The sequence below is a fragment of the Mauremys reevesii genome, linkage group 13 (assembly GCF_016161935.1).
Source record: "Mauremys reevesii isolate NIE-2019 linkage group 13, ASM1616193v1, whole genome shotgun sequence".
NCBI lineage: Eukaryota > Metazoa > Chordata > Testudines > Geoemydidae > Mauremys > Mauremys reevesii.
Genome location: NC_052635.1, coordinates 17,801,748 through 17,820,844, shown reverse-complemented (window position 1 = coordinate 17,820,844; position 19,097 = coordinate 17,801,748). Strand labels below are relative to the sequence as shown.

Below are 19,097 nucleotides of genomic sequence, written 5' to 3'. Positions count from 1 at the left end.
GCCTGGTACTGATGACTGGTAACAACGGGCTGGAGACCTGGACAGACGCGGAGACCAAGAGCGTGGCAACCTTGGGGTCTGCCTTGGCTCTGGAGACTGGTGGCGCTTGTTTGTCTTGTGCGAGGTATTATTGATGGGCTTGCCCTTGTGGGGAGCTTTAGACAGTTCCATTGCTGAACGCGGTGCTGGCTGCAGTGGGAGCTCTCTTGGCTGTGCAGGTGCCAAGAGCTGAGTGGGCATTGTCGGCTTGGACCCTGTACTTGTTCCACGGAGTCGGGTCTTTTCGGGGGGGAGGAACTCCCCAGGGCAGAGCCATTATGCGGATCTGGAGCGGGCGTAAGGCCCAAACAGAGTCCTTTGTCCAGAGCACCTTTATTGGGCTTGCTCGGTGCCGTCTTATTCAGCACCATTTTTGGCACCGGGGATGGGGAACAGTGCCGGGAGAAGCCCGGGAATGGGTGCACTATGCACTGAAGCTGAAGCGCTGGGTGCCATTTCAGGCTGAGCCGGCTCTGAGGCTGCGTGTAGGGCAGCCTGTATCAGGAAGGCCGAGTCGTACGTTGTGTCGGTTCCCTCTGTGTCCGAGAACGAAAGTTCTTACAGATACAACGCTCCTTCACGTGGGTCTCCCTGAGGCACTGCAGACAACTATTGTGAGGGTCACTTACAGGCATAGGTCTCTTACACGTGGAGCAGGGCTTAAAACCAGAGAACAGGGCATGCCAGGGCAAAGTCCCTGCTGGGACCCTAACTAACTGAACACTTTACAGCTACCTAACTACTAACTAACAAACTATTTACAACTGGAACCACAAGACTGGGACAGGAAAGGAACCACTGGCCACTTGCAAAGCAAGGGACAGAGGTGCTCTGACTGACCACCATGGGCCAGCACTCCAGTGAAGCACTCCAGGGGGCACCACAGCCGGCCCTACAGATACCGCTAAGGCAAAAATCTCCGACTACCATGCACGTGGGCACACGCACACCTACAATGTAATCAACGTGAGCAAGCACTCAAAAAAGAAGCTGAGTTAGTTACTCAAAACTGTTAAAATACAACCATAGGCACCCATTCAGTGCTCTGGGTGCCTGTCTCAAATTTAAAACGAGAACATAAAGGAAGGATTGCCCATAAATATATCCATCCCAGCCCGCCCCTCCCCAACAGCCTTGGAGAACGGGGGGAAGGATGAGCTTTGCAGTGCTAACATACCTGGGCTCTGGAGGAGCTGGAGCAATCTCATTGGCAGGACAGTTCACTGATTGTTGCTCATCACTGCCACAATGCCCACCAGATGCAGAAACAGCCAGTGGAAACGTGAGGACTCTCAAGGGCTCCTCACAACAAGGTAGTATGTCTACAGGAAAGACAACTAGCCTCTGGCTGGTTCAGAATTATGGTCTCAAGCAGTTTAGGTCCAGGGAAAGAACAAGAGAGCTTACCCTTCCACTTGGAATGAAACCATGCACTTTGACAGTGACAGCTCAAGTGAACAAGAATGAGGGGCCTTGATGTGCAGGTCTTCAGACTCTTTCCTTTCTGAAGGTTGTGATCACTATGAGAAAACTCTGGGTGCTGATGAGAAGCCAAAAGGGAAAACTACACACTGAAAATGGTCCTGGCCCAGGCTGAAGCAGCAGAACCTTTGGGGAACTGGATGGAAGGTCACAGCAAGCTCATGAGTGCATGGAGTTTTTTGCTCTGTATTCTTGTCGGACCTATGAGAGCTGAGTCCTGGAGGGAACCACTCAGACCATGATAGCTTTAATAGAAGAGACAGAGGTCTCATTTTTTGAGTAACTGTTCCATGCACATCTATGTTCATAATGGAGGTGGCATCTTCCATCATAACAACACTCTTTCTGGTGAGCCTGGATGCAAAGATATATTGCAAATATGATGTGTGTGTGTCTTATTGGAGTTTATACATCTGAGAGTAAGGGAGGTTAAGGGATCTCCTGTGCTCAAGGAAAAAGCCACTCCGCATCCTTTATCCGCAGAGAATCCAGGGCTGGAAAGGCAAGTTCCTCTCCTGCCCAGTTCCAGCCCTTGTGCATTCTCTGTAGCTCTAACAGTGCTTGTAATTTGTATGAGTATGTATCTGTCCTATCTGACTAATCTAATCTGCTGCATCCACTCCTTTCCTCACCTATACATCCTCACTGTTGGCTCACTCTGCAGTGGCAGAACATACAGGGGCATTTTCTGGAACCAGGGAAGGTGTCATGGTCGCAGATCTTCCAGTTACCATATCCTTGGAAGGTACACACATGTATGCTCCCAAATGAATCTGTGGCACTCCCATACCTGTGGCCTGGGAAGCACCATGGTCTCTGTAGACTCTCCATTCCTATGGTGTAGGAAGGGCTAAGGTGAAGGTCCTCTGGACTCCACATATTCACAGTATCAGAAGGAATGTGATCCCTCACCTGCAGACCCACTGCATAAAAGGATTCTGGTCTGCAGGCCTTGCATATCTGTGGCATGGCAAAGTCTGTGGCCCCATTCCTGTGTCCACTTCCTAGATTCCATGGGTAGTGCCATGCTTTTAGTCCTGTGTTCTCGTGGCCTGGGAGACACAACAGGTACTATAGCATGAGTCAAGATTTAAATGACATAGCAGGAAAGGGGTTAAAGTTTAAATGGCTATTTTGTTTATGAATTAATGTAGGTAGTTTTGAGCCAAAATATCTACCATTAATTTTTCCATCTATTCCAGGAGCAGTAAGATACACACAGTAAAGTTTATTTTGGTACTTGGTATACTTCACTCCCATTAAAAATAAATTAATCAGCAAATTCCTACACAGCTAAGCCTTCTTTTATGTAAATACAACACAGCTGTAATGAATTACAAGGTGTTATTATCTCACACATACTGCATAATACTTCACACATAAGAGGTTTCTCTCCTTAGCTCAGCTTGCAACAAAAGCATCTTAAATAAACGGAGAGAAAGTTGTTTGGTTTGTAATGTTTTTACAGAAGTGGGATATACCTCACACATATAAGGTTTCTCTACATGACTCATTTTATAACAACTTAAACTGAGGAAGTTTGCTTTTGAAAAAACTAACAAAATTACTTTATATATATGTGTGTGTGTGTGTGTGTGTGTGTGTGTGCGCGCGCGCGCACGCACACAAAGAAAAACTCACTAGTAGTTGCTCCCTAAACAAAGGCTAAGAAGCACTCGCCTGTGTTTTGGAGATCATGCTCTGGATCCCATTTGTCACTGACAGGAAAGGTGATGTCTAACACCGATGCAAATTGCCTAGAGAAGATGGCACTAGGAGCAGGAACATCCACAGTCCTGGGCAGCTACAGAAGACATCAGACTTACACCAGAAATAAGAACATTTGTGGTGTGTTAGTGTGATCACACAGTAAAGATGACTCGTCTATACATTTGGTGACTTGGTTTATTAGGACTATATTCTGACACGACAGGGCACTGTTCTTCCCATTCTCAGCAAAGGCATTATAAAGTACACAAAACAAGTACAGTTCTATTACTTGGTCACATGGTTTCCTATGACGATTTTGGACAGAGAAATAAAACCAGTTTCAGTCCTGAACTAGAAACCCAACGTTGACCTTTAGTTTGTGCAATAAAGCCCGACTTTCTGTTGATTTATTTGGTGCAGGTTTTCATTGAATAATTCTATTGGGGTAACTGTTGCCTGCTTAACTATTTAAAATGTTAACTAGAAAAGGTCTTGAACCTCTTCTTTGTGGGTAGAACATAGTTTTATCCCATAGAGAACATGAACAGACCATTGCGATGTTACTCTACTGCAGCAATCACTAGAGCACAGCTCTAGAAAGAATATGAGCATATCAGGAAGATAGAGCTACTCTGAAACAATAAGGACTCTAAAGTGGCTTTTAGCCATAGTCCCACCATGGCCCTGTCCCCTCCCTCTTGCACCTACCTCTCCTTGTGTACCTATGCAAGGGGCCAGTCACAGTCTGACCCTAAACTGGGCTTTAATTGAAAATCATTTCAGGATCTTCTCAGCCAATTCCCAAGCATTTTAATGCAAAAATAGACTATGTCCCCCAAAGCCAGGACAGAGGTATATCAACATTGAGAACATGCAGAACTCAGCCTTGTGTTTAACAACTTTTCATGGAGCAGAAAGAGTAATGTCATTGTATTTGTGTGAAGTTGCTCCCCTCTTGCCAGATAAAGAGCAGAGAACCCTGTTCTTGAGGTACCTATCACTTTTGGTAAGATATTTGGTTTTCAAAGGATGGATGCTGTCTCTCAGAATCTATCTACAGGGTCAACTTTATACTTCTGCAACAGCCAGGTATTTCTCAAATGAACTAGCAGATTTATCCTAGATAAAATATTCAAAAGAGTACTGCTGTCAGGTTTACCAACATGTAAATCAATACAAAAAGGCTATTTATTTAAATAGATTCTTTCAACAGCAAATATTTATTCCTTCCCTTCTTGGGTACCCCACAGAATGAAAATTTAACACATTGTTCATTGACTGATGAAGGTCTCAGAGTCCTTCATCATTATACGCTGGGGAAGTTGGCTTCAGGATGCTTTGGGCATTACTCTCCACAAGAGGGCGCCAAGTCACTTCACCAGTCAGTAGCAGGTCCTCTCCATTTATAGCGTCCAGGTACTGCATCTGAAATTCACAAGGAAATAATGTATTTCTGACTTGAACTCATTGGAAGAGATAAAGATGGTCTGAAGGTTTCCTCCGACAATTCCAAACTCCCCAAGAGTTCAGGTAAGCAGCATGTTTTGAAGAAAGGAAGTAGAAGTGTGGGATTGTTTTGAATCTTTTAGCACTGAGTGGAAGAGGACTAGAAGGAAGGGGTAAATGGCTGAAAGTCCTTCACAAAGGGGCTAGAAGACAGGGAGCTATAGAAGGTTTGAGTCTAACAAAAGATCTTCTAATGCCTGAAATAAAATGGTCTCTGAAAATCCTGACAGTGGGGCAAAGAAGAGGGCGGTGTGCTGAGGAAGCTTTGGCCTGCAACCAGTATATTGGACCAGTTCCTCAAGCTTGAAAAATGGAGTGGAGAGGTATTCAATCCACAGCTGGCTGACACTGTCCCGGTGACTGATATGAATAAGTGACACTGTTCATTTATACCTGTACAAAAAGACCTCTATCCCAAGTACTAAGTGCCTCTACCACCAACCTTAAATGACTGTTATTATTATTGGTATCATAGTAGTGCCTGAAGATCTGTACACACACAGCAGGAGACAGCTCCTATCCCAAAAGGTTTATACGAAAACAGAAGACAAGCTATGGGTGGGAGGAAAGAAGTACTACCCCCGCTTCGCAGATGATGAACTGGGGCCCTTTGGTCTTTAGTCATCACCTGGAGTTGATAACCACTGGTATTATCTGCTGATCATTTCCCCCTGGTGACCGCACATATGCATGAAATGGGCTGTGTATTGTTTTTCTTAACCTTTTTGAGGTGGAAGTGAATGCCTTATGGAGTGTTGCAGGGTATTACTCGTATTGTTATAGACCATGTGAAGGGTCAAGAAATGCAGGTTAGTTTGTCCTCAACTTCCTATTTCCATGCCTTTAAGGTTTGGGTGGTGCACGAGAAGGCCGGGTCTAGATACAACCTTAACTGACGCTAAATAAAGGTATTGTTTCTGTTAGTTCTCTAGTTTTTATACAAAGGTGACATACCTCAATGGGTAGGTCATAGGGATCAATGAAGGAGGGAAACAGAGGAGACGCAAACGGGGAGTTTGCCTATGGTGCAGCATGGTTTGGAAGAGTCATTTGAGGGAAGGGATGAGAAGGAGACACCACTGACCGGAAGGCATGGGATGCATTGTCCAAGGGATGAGGGTTCCACGACCACCACTCCCAAGAGGAGTAAATGGGTGGTGGTGGTTGGGGACTCCCTCCTAACGGGGACGGAGTCATCCATCTGCCATCCTGACCGGGAAACTCGAGAAGTGTGCTGCTTCCCTGGAGCTGGAATTCAGGATGTGACAGACTATCTGCTAAGACTGATCAAGCCCTCGGACCGCTACCCTTTCCTTCTTTTCCATGTGGGCACCAATGATACTGCCAAGAATGACCTTGAGCGGGTCACTGCAGACTATGTGGCTCTGGGAAGAAGGATAAAGGAGTTTAATGTGCAAGTCGTGTTCTCTTCCATCCTCCCTGTTGAAGGAAAAGGCCGAGGTAGGGACCATCGAATTGTGGAGGTAAATGTATGGTTGAGCAGGTTGTACTGGAGAGAGGGCTTTGGATTCTTCAACCATAGGATGTTGTTTCCAGAAGAAGGATTGCTAGGAAGAGCTGGGATCCACCTAAGGAAGAGAGGGAAGAGCATCTCTTCACAGGCAGGCTTGCTAACCTAGTGAAGAGGGCTTTAGGATGGAGACCTAAGCCCTGAGGTAAGGGTGGAAGAGGGATACAGGGAGGAAACACAAGGAAGAGAGTGAAACAGAGAAGGCCTACTGATTCATACTGAGAAAGTAGGGCAATCAGCTACTTATCTTAGGTGCTTGTACACGAACACAAGAAGTCTTGGAAACAAGCAGGAAGAATTGGAAGTCCTGGAACAGTCAAGGAACTATGATGTGATTGGAATAACAGAGACTTGGTGGGGTAACTCACATGATGAGCACTGTCATGGATGGGTATAAACTGTTCAGGAAGGACAGGTGGGGGAGAAAAGGTGGAAGAGTTGCACTGTATGTAAGAGAGCAGTATGACTACTCAGAGCTCCAGTATGAAACTGGAGAAAAGCCTGTTGAGAGTCTTTGGGTTAAGTTTACAGGCGAGAGCAACAAGGATATCATGATGGGCGTCTGCTATAGACCATCAGACCAGGAGGATGAGGTAGACAAGGCTTTTTTTGGACAACTAACAGAAGTTTCCAGATCACAGGCGCTGGTTTTCATGGAAGACTTCAATCAACCTGACATCCACTGGGAGAGAAATACAGCAGTGCACAGACAATCCAGGAAGTTTTTGGAGAGTGTTGGGGACTACTTCCTGGTGCAAGTGCTGGAGGAACCAACTAGGGGCTGTGTTCCTCTTGACCTGCTGCTCACAAACAGGGAAGAATTGGTAGGGGAAGTAGAAGTGGGTGGCAACCTGGGCAGCAGTGACCATGAGATGGTTGAGTTCAGGATCCTGACAAAAAGAAGAAAGGGGAGCAGCACAATACAGACCCTGGACTTCAGAAAAGCAGATTTTGACTCCCTCAGGGAACTGATGGGGAGGATCCCCTGGGAGGCTAATATGAGGGGGAAAGGAGTCCAGGAGAGCTGGCTGTATTTTAAAGAAGCCTGATTGAGGGTGCAGCAACAAACCATCCCGATGTGCAGAAAGAATAACAAATATGGCAGGCGACCAGCTTGGCTTAACTGAGAAATCTTCGGTGAGTTTAAACACAAAAAGGAAGCTTACAAGAAGTGGAAACTTGGACAGATGATTAGGAAGGAGTATAAAAATATTGCTCGAGCATGCAGGGGTGTAATCAGGAAGGCCAAAGCACAATTGGAGTTGCCGCTAGCAAGGAATGTGAAGGGCAACAAGAAGGGTTTCTACAGGTATTTTAGTAACAAGAAGGTCAGGGAGAGTGTGGGACGCTTATTGAATGGTGGTGGCAACCTAGCGACAGATGACGTGGAAAAAGCTGAAGTACTCAATGTTTTTTTTGCCTCAGTCTTCACAGACAAGGTCAGCTCCCAGACTGCTGCACTGGGCATCACAGTATGGGGAGGAGGTGAGCAGCCCTCACTGGAGAAAGAACAGGTTAAGGACTATTTAGAAAAGCTGGACATGCACAAGTCCATGGGGCCGGATGCAATGCATCTGAGGATGCTGAGGGAGTTGGATGATATGATTGCAGAGCCATTGGCCATTATCTCTGAAAACTCGTGGTGATCGGAGGAGGTCCCGGCTAATTGGAAAAAGGCAAATATAGTGCCCATCTTTAAAAAAGGGGAAGAAGGAGAATCTGGGGAACTACAGACAGGTCTGTCTCACCTCAGTCCCTGGAAAAATCATGGAGCCGGTCCTCAAGGAATCCATTTTGAAGCACTTGGAGGAGAGGAATGTGATCAGGAACAGTCAACATGGATTCACCAAGGGCAAGTCATGCCTGACCAACCTGATTGCCTTTTATGATGAGATAACTAGCTCTGTGGATACGGGGAAAGCGAAGGACGTGATATACCGTGACTTTAGCAAAGCTTTTGATACGGCCTCCCACAGTATTCTTGCCAGAAAGTTAAAGAAGTATGGACTGGATGAATGGACTATAAAGGTGGACAGAAAGCTGATTAGATCATTGGGCTCAACAGGTAGGGATCAACGGCTCGACATCTAGTTGGCAGTCGGTATCAAGCAGAGTGCCCCAGGGGTTGGTCCTGGAACCAGTTTTGTTCAACATCTTCATTAATGATGTGATGGATTGCACCCTCAGCAAGTTTGTGGATTACGCTAAAATGGGAGGAGAGGTAGATATGCTAAAGGGTAGGGATAGGGTCCAGAGTGACCAAGACAAATTGGAGGACTGGGCCAAAAGAAATCTGATGAGGTTCAACAAGGACAAGTGCAGAGTCCTGCAGTTAGGAAGGAAGAATCCCATGCACTGCTACAGGCTGGGGACCAACTGGCTAAGCGGCAGTTCTGCAGAAAAGGACCTGGGGATTACAGTGGACGAGAAGCTGTATCTGAGTCAACAGTGTGCCCTTGTTGCCAAAAAGGCTAATGGCATATTGGGCTGCATTAGTAGGAGCACTGCCAGCAGATCGAGGGAAGTGATTATTCCCCTATATTCAGCACTGGTGAGGTCACATCTGGAATATTGCATCCAGTTTTGCCCCCCCCCCCCCCCGAAAGGATGTGGACTCATTGGAGATAATCCAGTGGAAGGAAATGAAAATGATTAGGGGGCTGCGGCACGTGACTTATGAGGAGAGGCTGAGGGGACTGGGGTTATTTAGTCTGCAGAAGAGAAGAGTGAGGGGGATTTGATAGCAGCCTTCAACTACCTGAAGGACAGTTCCAAAGAGGATGGAGCTCGGCTGTTCTCAGTGGTGGCAGATGACGGAACAAGGAGCAATGGCCTCAAGTTGCAGTGGGGGAGGTCTAGGTCGGATATTAGGAAAAACTATTTCACTCAGAGGGTGGTGAAGCACTGGAATGGGTTACCTAGGGAGGTGATGGAATCTCCATCCTTAGAGGTTTTTAAGGCCCGGCTTGACAAAGCCCTGTCTGGGATGATTTAGTTGGGGTTGGTCCTGCTTTGAGCAGGGGGTTGGACTAGATGACCTCCTGGGGTCTCTTCCAACCCTAATTTTCTCTGATTCTATGAAAGTGGACCTTCCTGGAAATGAGAGGGAGAAACTGCAACGCTTACTCTGCTCCTGGTGGTCTCAACACTCCTGAAAAGAGTGAGAAGCTGTGGTGGGTCTCAGAAGGCTCTTTGTGTCAATAGCATTTTATGCCTATTTAAAACTGAAAGTAGCTATGACAAGAACCTGCCATAATAGTGGAAGGGAATCTCTGTAAAAAGTCTATATGGTCACTCACTTCTGAAAAGATGCTGGCACGTTTCATGGACTTCTGCAGATTAGGGGCAACAGGAGCAGCTACAGCAGCAGTTCTGCCTGCTGTGCTTTCTGTCCTTATGGTTCTCCACCCTGCCAGTGTGAAATATATGTATCGGCAAATCACGTGTGGTGAATTGGTGAAATGTGGAAACCTCTATTTCAGTGTGCCATACTATCATTTACAGATTTTCATGTCTTTTTAAGTACAAATAATGTTTTAAAAGCTGTTTTCTCATTTGCGCAGCTGTATGTGTAGTAAAGCCCAGAGGGTTTCAGATTTCTTGTAAAATGGGTCCAAAAAAGTGCGACAATCTAGTGAGAAATATGAAAAGAGATTATTTTGGATCTCTTACTATTCTTTCAGTCTCAATCCATTTTTATCAAACCACCATGAACAACTGAAATATCAGCCTAAATTCACATCCTTAATTCCATTATTTTGCCACTTTTATAGGTGTTTTAGAAACTAAAGGTTTAAAGTTCCTGCTAAACTGAAAACCTCTACCTCAACCTTAAATCTGAAGTTGTGACCAGCTCCAGCATAAGAAAGCAAATCTTCCAGGGAGAGACCCAAGGCATCAAGCTCCAGTAGAGGGAAGGGACTAAGACATTGTCACTTGGGAGGGAAACTGGAACAGGATTTTACGAAACTCTTGGACAATCTCATTTCTGTAATCAGCCCTGTGCAGTGCTGTTTGGGAAGCAAGCAATACAGAGTTTACTTTCCTAGTAACAGTAAGAGAGGCTATGCTCTGAGCTACTGCCCACCTGCTTGCGCACATACTCCACTAGCAGTTCCAGCTGCCTGGGGTCCTCACAGTGCTTGTTGAAAAAGTTTCTCCAAAGTGCTGCTGCCAGTACGCGGTCATCAGACAAAATCCCCTAAAAGAAGGAGTGAGAGAAGGATTGGACACTGTACACGGGGCGAATGTAAACACCAAGCGGAAAACTTGGGTGAGATTTAACTACCTGTTGTCTGACTGGATCTTCTCAGTTTATTACACACCTCTTACAGCCCCACACTCTTGGAGTTGCAGTCCCTTTTTCGTATCTGTCTATATTCCACATGTTGAGACCAACACAGCTACAACAACACTGCAATATACACCATACATCTGCCTCTCCCTGGGGCATGTGTAGCTGCTTAACACAACAGTCCAAAAGAAATGGCCGGATGAGTTGATTCTGGAGAAAAAACAGAGCAAATTCTGTGTACAGGCTGGTACACCAGTTTTCTCTGTTTTGGGATCACTATTGCAAAACCTTACACTTTATGAGACTAGAGAGCATTGCTGCACAGCATGGGGGGGACTGCGATGACGCTGGGCAAGGACAGGAGCTAAAGGGCATATGTCATAACTGTTGCTGAGAAGGCCAATAAGGCGCTGCTCTTCACCTCAGCCTGTGATGCAAGAGCACAGGGTAATCTCATGATATTTAGGCCTATCTGGATTTTTTTGGTTAATTTTCACTGGATTCAGATCTGTAGCACTTCTTTGTCTGTGTTCTTCATAACCTCTGCTGTCTGTCTAGATCAGGGTTCTCAAACTGGGGGTCGGGACCCCTCAGGGGGTCGCGAGCTGTCAACCTCCACCCCAAACCCCGCTGTGCCTCCAGCATTTATAATGATGTCAAATATATTAAAGTGTTTTTAATTTATAAGGGAGGGGTTGCATTCAGAGGCTTGCTATGTTAAAGAGGTCACCAGTAAAAAAAAGTTTGAGAGCCACTTGTCTAGATTATATGGTGAACAACCCTGCAACATCTGAATGCCTGTCCTCTGCTGGGTGCTGCTATCAGCCATGCATTAGGTAAAAATTAGCTTAACATTTAAAGGCAAATATTGATCTTTATTTAACAAGACATTTGTGGGGGTTTTAAAATATAACGGTGGGTTTAAAAAAGAGAGAGACACACACACATTTACATCCCCTGGCTACACTTAAAAATCAATAAAAGGAAAGATCTTGATGCATCTGCTGTTCAATACCTTGCGGAACTCACTGTTTATAAGGCAAACAGCTAAATAAAAAACTAAAGTACATGATTATGAATGAGTACAGCACCTGCAGTGACATCAGCTCAGGCAAAAGAAATAACAGCTACACCTTGCCCTTAATGTAGTGCCTTCCATCAGAGAGTCACACAGCCCTTACACACATCAGGGCATTTTTACCCTTCTGGGTCATTAGACAGGCTTGATAAATACCATATCCACTGTACAACTGGATCAGCTAAGGCACTGAGGAGGGAAGTGACTTGCCCAAGGTTAGACAATAAGTCTGTGGCAGAGCCAAGAAGAGAATCTAGATGTCCTGCCACTCAGGCTATGGCTACACTAGAGAGCTTACAGAGGTGTAGCTGCACTGATGCAATTGCACTGATGCAAGTTCTCTGTGTAGCTGCTCTAAGCTGTCAACTTAATTAATCCACCCCCGACGAGCAGCGGTAGCTATGTCAGTGGGAGAAGCTCTTGTGCTGACAGTGCTGTCCACACCAGCGCTTAGGTCAGTGTAACTTATGTCGCTCGGGGGTGGCTTATTCACACCCCTGAGCGACATCACTAATACTGACATACATGGTAGCGTAGACAAAGCCTCAGCTGTATGCCTCAGCCAGCAGACCATGCTGTCCCTCCTAGAAGGGCTCTCATTAGTCAGGTTTCAAAGCACAAACTGATCACAACTGCTACAGTCTGGAAGAATTCTGTCCCCATTGTGCTGGGATGTATATTTTGGGCGTTTTACTCCTTCCTGTGAAGCACCTAGCTTTCAGCACCACTGGAGAAAACAGTGCACTAGATGTAGGCAGGGTCGACTCTATGCTCTTACCTCATCGTATCCAAATATAGCTGCATAGAAATTTTCTGTCATGCTTCTCATACTTTGTTTTAGAGTAAAAGAATCAATCTGAAAAATAAAACAATATACAGTAATCTGTACAGGTCCTGAGAGATGGGAGCGGTGAGAGCAGTGCAGCCCGTGGTGATGGCGGGAGAGCAGCACAGTCCGTGGGGGTCGGGGTTGGGGGAGAGCAGCATGGTCCGTGGGGTTCGGGGCAGGGGGAGGTGAGAGCAATGTGGTTCATGGGGGTGGGGGGAGATGAGAGCAGTGCAATCTGTGAGGGGCAGGATTGGGGCGTGAGCAGTGTGGTTCATGTAGGCTGCGGGGTGGAGAGGTATATATAAGGCATTATAAGTTGGCACAGACTTTGTAGAAATGAAAACTACCAATGGTATTTTCCCTGTGTGCTCAGAGGGTAGGAGAGTCCCCAGCCTGGGATGCTTTCTCATTAGTCTCACATTCCTCCCAATTCCTGTCAACTCCTCCCTGGCCCAGGGCCGGCTCCAGGCACCAGCGCAGTAAGCTGATGCTTGGGGCAGCCCTTGGAAGGGGGCAGCACGTCCAGGTCTTTGGCGGTGGGTCCCTCAGTCCCTCTTGGAGGGAAGGACCGGCTGCTGAATTGCCACCGAAGAATGACGTGGTGCGGTAGAGCAGCCACCAAAGTGCCGCCAATCGCGGGTGTGGGGGGTTGTTTTTTTTTCCTTCTCTTTGCCGCTTGGGGCGGCAAAAAAGCTGGAGCTGGCCCTGCCCTGGTCCCAAACTGCCTGTTACTGTTGCTTCCACAGATTAACAGACATTAAAGCCATTAGCAGCAGCTAGTCTGACCGGCATAAACACAAGTCACAGAATTTCACCCAGTAATCTTATCAAAAATTAATATTGCTTTGTTTGACAAGTGCCATGCTGATTGCCATTAGTCGTGCTACCATCATTATAATTAATAATGGGTGCTTCCATGTCAGTCTGTGTATTGCCCAGGATCCATGTCAGGCCACCCAACCTACAGTTTCCTGGGTCATTGCATTTACTCTTTTAAATTATTGCCTCAACATTATTTTTTTCCCTCATCCTCTTGGGTTTCCTTAGTATTCCAAGATTTGTTAAATATTGGCATCAATGGCTCAGAGAGCTACTTGGCCAATTTTTAAAAACTCTTGGGTGCAAGTTACCAGGTCGTTCAGTTTCTCTGATCCTCCTTTTTTGCTTTCTCTCCGCCTCACAGATATGAGGACTGAATGAGGTGGCTCTGCTACTGTCTGAGACTGTGCAGTCAAACTAAAACTAACATATATGGGCTCAATTCTACAAGGTGCTTAGACCTCTGGAGTGACCCGACAAAGCACTTAAGAATCTGTTAAATTTTAAGCAGGTGTGTAGGTACCCTAAAGTCACTGGGGCTACCCACAGGCTAAATTTAATCAGATTCCTAAATACACCTCTACTCCAATATAATGCTGTCCTCGGGAGCCAAAAAAGTCTTACCGCGTTATAGGTGAAACTGCATTATACCGAACTTGCTTTGATCCACCAGAGTGCATAGCCCCGCCCCCCCCGGAGCGCTGCTTTACCACGTTATATTCCAATCCGTGTTATATTGGGTCGCGTTATGTCCGGGTAGAGGTGTAATTGCTAGTTTGGGCATAGCTGCTTATCAGCTTGCAGGACTGAGCCCTGCATCAGCAGAGCTATGAGCTGCCTAACTGTGCGAGGAAGAGCTGGACTGCCAGACACTCAGAGGGATGGCTAAATCAGACTCACGCTGGGTCTTCTTTCATCTATACTTTTCTTTTTGTCAATACAAATTGCCCCAAACAATTTAGAACTAAAACATTTTCTTCACATAGCTATAGCTGCATTTTAACTGGCAAGGACTTGGGAAAGATTCTTTCCTATATTGGACCCATATGACAGATTTAAGGGACACTCTCAGAAGGAGCTCTGACGGGCCTTTTGACATTGTGTGGAAAGAGGGACCAAAAAAGCCCCATATGGTCTCTGTTTATTTGCATCCCCCCAACCTCAGTCACAAACAGCCGAGACTGCCTATGTATGGCCAGCGTTCTAGGATATTCTCCTGTATTCTGCCCAGACCAGGCAGGTTCCAAATGCTCACATCTAAAAATGTCTCATTTGATTATCCTTCAAAACTATCCAAAATAAATAAATAAAATAAATGCCCCCCTCCTCCCATGTGTGACACTGAAGATGGAAGTGAGAATTTTTTAAAAAGATGTTGGAGATCAGTATAGTGTTTAAAAAAATGTGTTTACTATGCAAAGTGCATTACTGTTTTGGGGGTTGCAATACCATGTCAAATACAGACACTACACAGCAAAGAAAAATTATGAATACACCTATAAGAAAATCTCAGAACTCTGATGATAGCACAGACTGCTGGTGTTTCATCAAAGATGTCACCAAAGTTCCCATAATATCCCGATAGCCTTAGTGGTTGTGCCTATATAATAGTTACTCTCTCAAAACTCTAATTATTTTATGTCATGCCATCAAATCTATTGTTTATATACTCTTCCATTAAATCACTATCCTTTTTCATAATTTGATTTTTATAAGAATACATGTAGTGCAACCACAAGGAAAATGTTCCTTTTATGTCAGTTACTCATATTTTTCCATTTATATGAGCTATTAAAATTCATGCAGATATTTTATAGGCCATCAAGATTTGGTGACTGGCTATTACTGAATGTTTAATAAAAAACTAAACAGAAGAAATCAGAGGGCTAAATGATGACTGCAACTCCTGTAATGACTTAATTAAATTTTTATTGAGTACATAAACTATGATGTCACTTCTAGCCAACCACACTCATACTTTCTATGCATGCCAAAGACCGTGGTTTTTCTCAATAGAACATACTTCTAAATAAGCAGCACTTCTACACTCTAATAGGGGAGCAGGTCTCATGTAACACACTCAATAAATTATCCTTCCATTTTTAAACAAACAAATTCCACGAGTTATAATACATTTGCCATGCACTTTTTATGACATAATAAAAATGTTACCTTAAGGATTACTTAACACATACTACAAATGTTACAGCAGGCAATTGCAATGGGGTAAAGAAAACAAACAGTCCCATTACAGGGACAAGTCCTGGACTAAATATCCCCAGGGAAGCAACTTACTATATTAAAAACGAAAAGCAGTGGCTTTAGGTTAGTAAGAAATGGATTAACGAAGGAGATAAAGTTAAACAAACATGGCAATAAGTACATCTTAGAGACAAACATTTTGAAATATGAAATATGACTGAGGATGGGGGAATATCTTAGGCAATAAAATTAATTTAAAGGGATATACTATTTTTGAGGAATGCAGCCAACAATGCATAACTACAAAGAGCCGGAGAAACAGCCTCTCTTATAAAACAAGGGAACCAAGTAAATCAAAATCAATGCTCTTTGGAAACCATTCTCTTCTTGTTCCTATCTGCTTTCTCACCGCGGGCACCCTTCACAGGCTGGCTTTTGATGGTGATGACTGCAAGGGTTCTTTTACACTCCATTCTCAAACAGCAAAGCTGCTAGAGAATTTCAAATGAGTTAAAATTGCTAAAAACAACAAAAACATCTGAGTTCTCCCGGGGTATGGCTCCTTCACACTCTGGAGTGCCCCATCTCAGAGCAGTTACCAGAATCAGGCCATCCATGCACCAGTGCCTGTATCCTCACAAATAAAAATCTGTGTTCAAAACAAATTAAGAAAGCTTGGGTGCCCCCCCACACCTACACAGATGCTTAAAAGTAAGGCAATATCCAGCTAACGTATCTTCCTTTGACATGCTTTAACATCATATTCACCACTTTTGCTGAAAGACTGTTCCCTTTATTAACAACTCCCTTATATCTTCAGCATATACAGTAACACAATATACATACCACATTCCTCACCAAAACACTAGAATGCAAAACCTTAACTCCAACTTCAGCAACATTGACATATATACTGTTAGACATCCAGGCATTGTTGGAGTGTACAATGTATGGTCCCTTCCAGTTCTATGATTCTATGATTCTCCTAGGGAGAAGTATGAAGTCAGAGTTAAGGTTTTGCATTCTAGTTTGATGGTTAGGAATGTGTGGAGTGTATTGTGTTATTGTATGTGCTGAAGGTGCATTGAAATTGTTTGTAGAGAGGCACAATTTCAAAGTGAAACTGAACAAAATGTGTGGAGGTTAAAGAAGTACATAAAGTACATTACACTGGACATGCCCTTGCCGTTATGAGTTTGTGTTAATGCGTATTGCCCTTAAGTGACATTATAGCAGTAGACTAAAAGAGCTCACTCTATACAGCTTAACAAAGAGAAGGTTAAGGGGTGACTTGATTACAATCTATAAGTATCTGCATGGGAAACAAATATTTAATAATGGGCTCATCAATTGAGCAGCGATCCAATGGCTGGAAGTTGAAATTAGACAAATTCAGACTGGAAATAAGATGTAAATTTTTAACTGAGAGAGTGATTAACCATTGGAACAACTTACCAAGGGTCGTGGTGGATTTAAAAATCAATATTGGATGTTTTTCTAAAAGATCTGCTCTAGGAATAATTTTCGGGGTGTTCTCTGGCCTGTGTTATGCAAGAGGCCAGACTAGATGATCACAATGGTTCCTTCTGGCCTTGGAATCTCTGAACAATAACCTGGGACTTTGCACCACTTAGATAAACGGGGTCTGTGAGCCTTCATGGAAGTGGAGATAACGTCTTAGCTAGTTCTTCAAAGTGTTTCCCCTTTCTGAATAGCAGCATTTCAATTTTGCCTAGGCTCAGCTTGAGCCAGCTGATCCTCATCAAAGAGCTGATCTCTTGTAGACATAGTCTGCCATGTAAGCAGTGGTGGTAACTGCATACCGTTGGCAGTTTTGCTCTCTCCCAGTGGTCTCATGTAGCTATCAGAAAGACAAAGGGATTGTATGGTTCTCTATGGAACCCTGCAGGTTAGGGCCTTCGTTACTCATGGCCCACATACCAACACAACTCTCTAAACTCTGCTGGGAAGGAATGCCTGGAGTCACTGCAGTGCTGTATTATGTACTCCAGCTATGTCACGTAAGTGGGTTAGTAGAACCTTGCAGTTCACTGTTTCACAGGCTGCAGAGAGGTCCAGCAGTATGAGTGTGGAGAACTTACCTGTGTCTACTGCCATGAGATCATCTTTCAATATCACTAGAGTCATCGTTGTGCTAAGCTCTGGTCTGAACACTGATTGTGAGGCTTCCACGATGCTGGTTGATCTCATTTTTTGGAGCTTAGTGGTTACTACTTTCTCAATTATCTTGCCCAGGACTGGGAGGCTGGAGACAGGACAGTAGTTGGAGTGTTGTCCAAAGGTTAGTTTCTTGACTACTGGAGAAACTATTGTCGTACCTTTCATGGAGTTTGGTACGTGTCCTTCTCTAAAGGAGGCACTGATTATTTCCACTAATAGTGTACACAGTTGCTCTTCATTGGCTTTCACCAGCCAGGAGGGGCATGGATTCATAGATTGTGGCTCTAATACTTTTCAGGGTTTCCTGAGCTTTGGCATGTGTGATGGGGCCAAACTCATTCAGGGTTGGTAGGGTAGATAATACAATCAGCTCAGGGATGGAATTTTCTTTCCCACTTAGCTCCATACATATTCAGTTGATCTTATCAGTAAAATACGTTGACAGCTCTTCACAGCAGTTGAGGCTTGGGGCTGGCATCTGGGCTGTGCAGTCTGGGTGACTGAAATAGCTCTGCTGGCCATGACTGTGCTGCATCAATTGCAGAGAAGTAGAAGGCTCATCTTGCTCCTTTATTGCAGTGGCAAAGTTCTGTAAGAGCTGTTTGTGGTGGATAGATTCAGAATCCTTTTTGTGCCACTGGCATTCTAACTTTCTGCCTCGGACTCATCTGCTGTTGCTCTTCTGTGACCCCTGGTCATATTCTCCACTGGTGAGGGGAGAATGGGCAGCATAGGACCAAGGCATTGATGGTAATCGACATCAGGTGACTGACTGTATTGTTATACGAATTCATCGGCACCTTCTATTTGGGTGGCTTGTTCTCCTACAGTGAGTTTTAAACCCAGAGGTACAGGAGTCTTGGGGAAGGACAAGCTTTGGTTGTTCACTACTGTGCTGGGAAGGAGGGAAGCCTGCCAGCTGAAGGTGGTGAGACCAGTAGTGTGGTATGTTAGTAGTGTCTCCAAAATCCACTCTTAGGCTGATGCCAGGATCCAGCGTATGTCTTGCTATATGTGTGGGTCCAGAGACTGCCTGGGAGATCCCCATGAGTTCTACATGGGACATGAAATTAAGTACTACCGTGTCCTTTGCATTGTCTGTGTGAAGGTTGAAGTCCCTGAGAGGAGAGAATCTGGGGGATTACAGTACTATGCTGGGCAGCAGCTCTGTAAGTTCCTCCAGAAAGCTGACAGGGTTCCCAGCTGAGGGTCTTTACATCACTAAGACTCCTAGGAACCTTTCTGTCCTTTGCCCCACAGATCATGTTTTGTTTCTAGGTGGAGCATCTTCTGCATCTCAGACTGGAGGGGAACATTGGAGGGGAACAAGATTACTACTCTGCCTCCTCTTTCTTTTTTTTCTGGTGCATTCTGGAGTCTTTCTTGCTTTGTGATATATAGAGTATCCTGTGGGGACTAACCATGT

At 44.8% G+C, this 19,097-nt stretch overlaps 1 protein-coding gene across 4 annotated transcripts in view; it reads right to left on the bottom strand.

Moving 5' to 3' along the window:
- Window positions 1–3,408: 3,408 nt before the first annotated feature.
- LOC120380873 (ubiquinol-cytochrome-c reductase complex assembly factor 1) overlaps window positions 3,409–19,097 on the bottom strand; it is a 91,644-nt gene continuing 75,955 nt past the window's right edge. For 2 of the 4 annotated variants that reach the window (XM_039498759.1, XM_039498758.1), the window contains exons 8-11: window positions 12,419–12,496; window positions 10,594–10,772; window positions 10,356–10,469; window positions 4,521–4,656 (exon numbers count right to left, since the gene is read on the bottom strand). In XM_039498759.1, coding sequence (XP_039354693.1) covers window positions 10,376–10,469; window positions 10,594–10,772; window positions 12,419–12,496 — 351 coding nt within the window. In that variant the 3' untranslated portion in view covers window positions 4,521–4,656; window positions 10,356–10,375. Of the gene's footprint in view, window positions 4,657–10,355; window positions 10,470–10,593; window positions 10,773–12,418; window positions 12,497–19,097 lie in introns of all 4 variants that reach the window. The other 2 variants (XM_039498761.1, XM_039498760.1) reach the window with 1 other exon arrangement.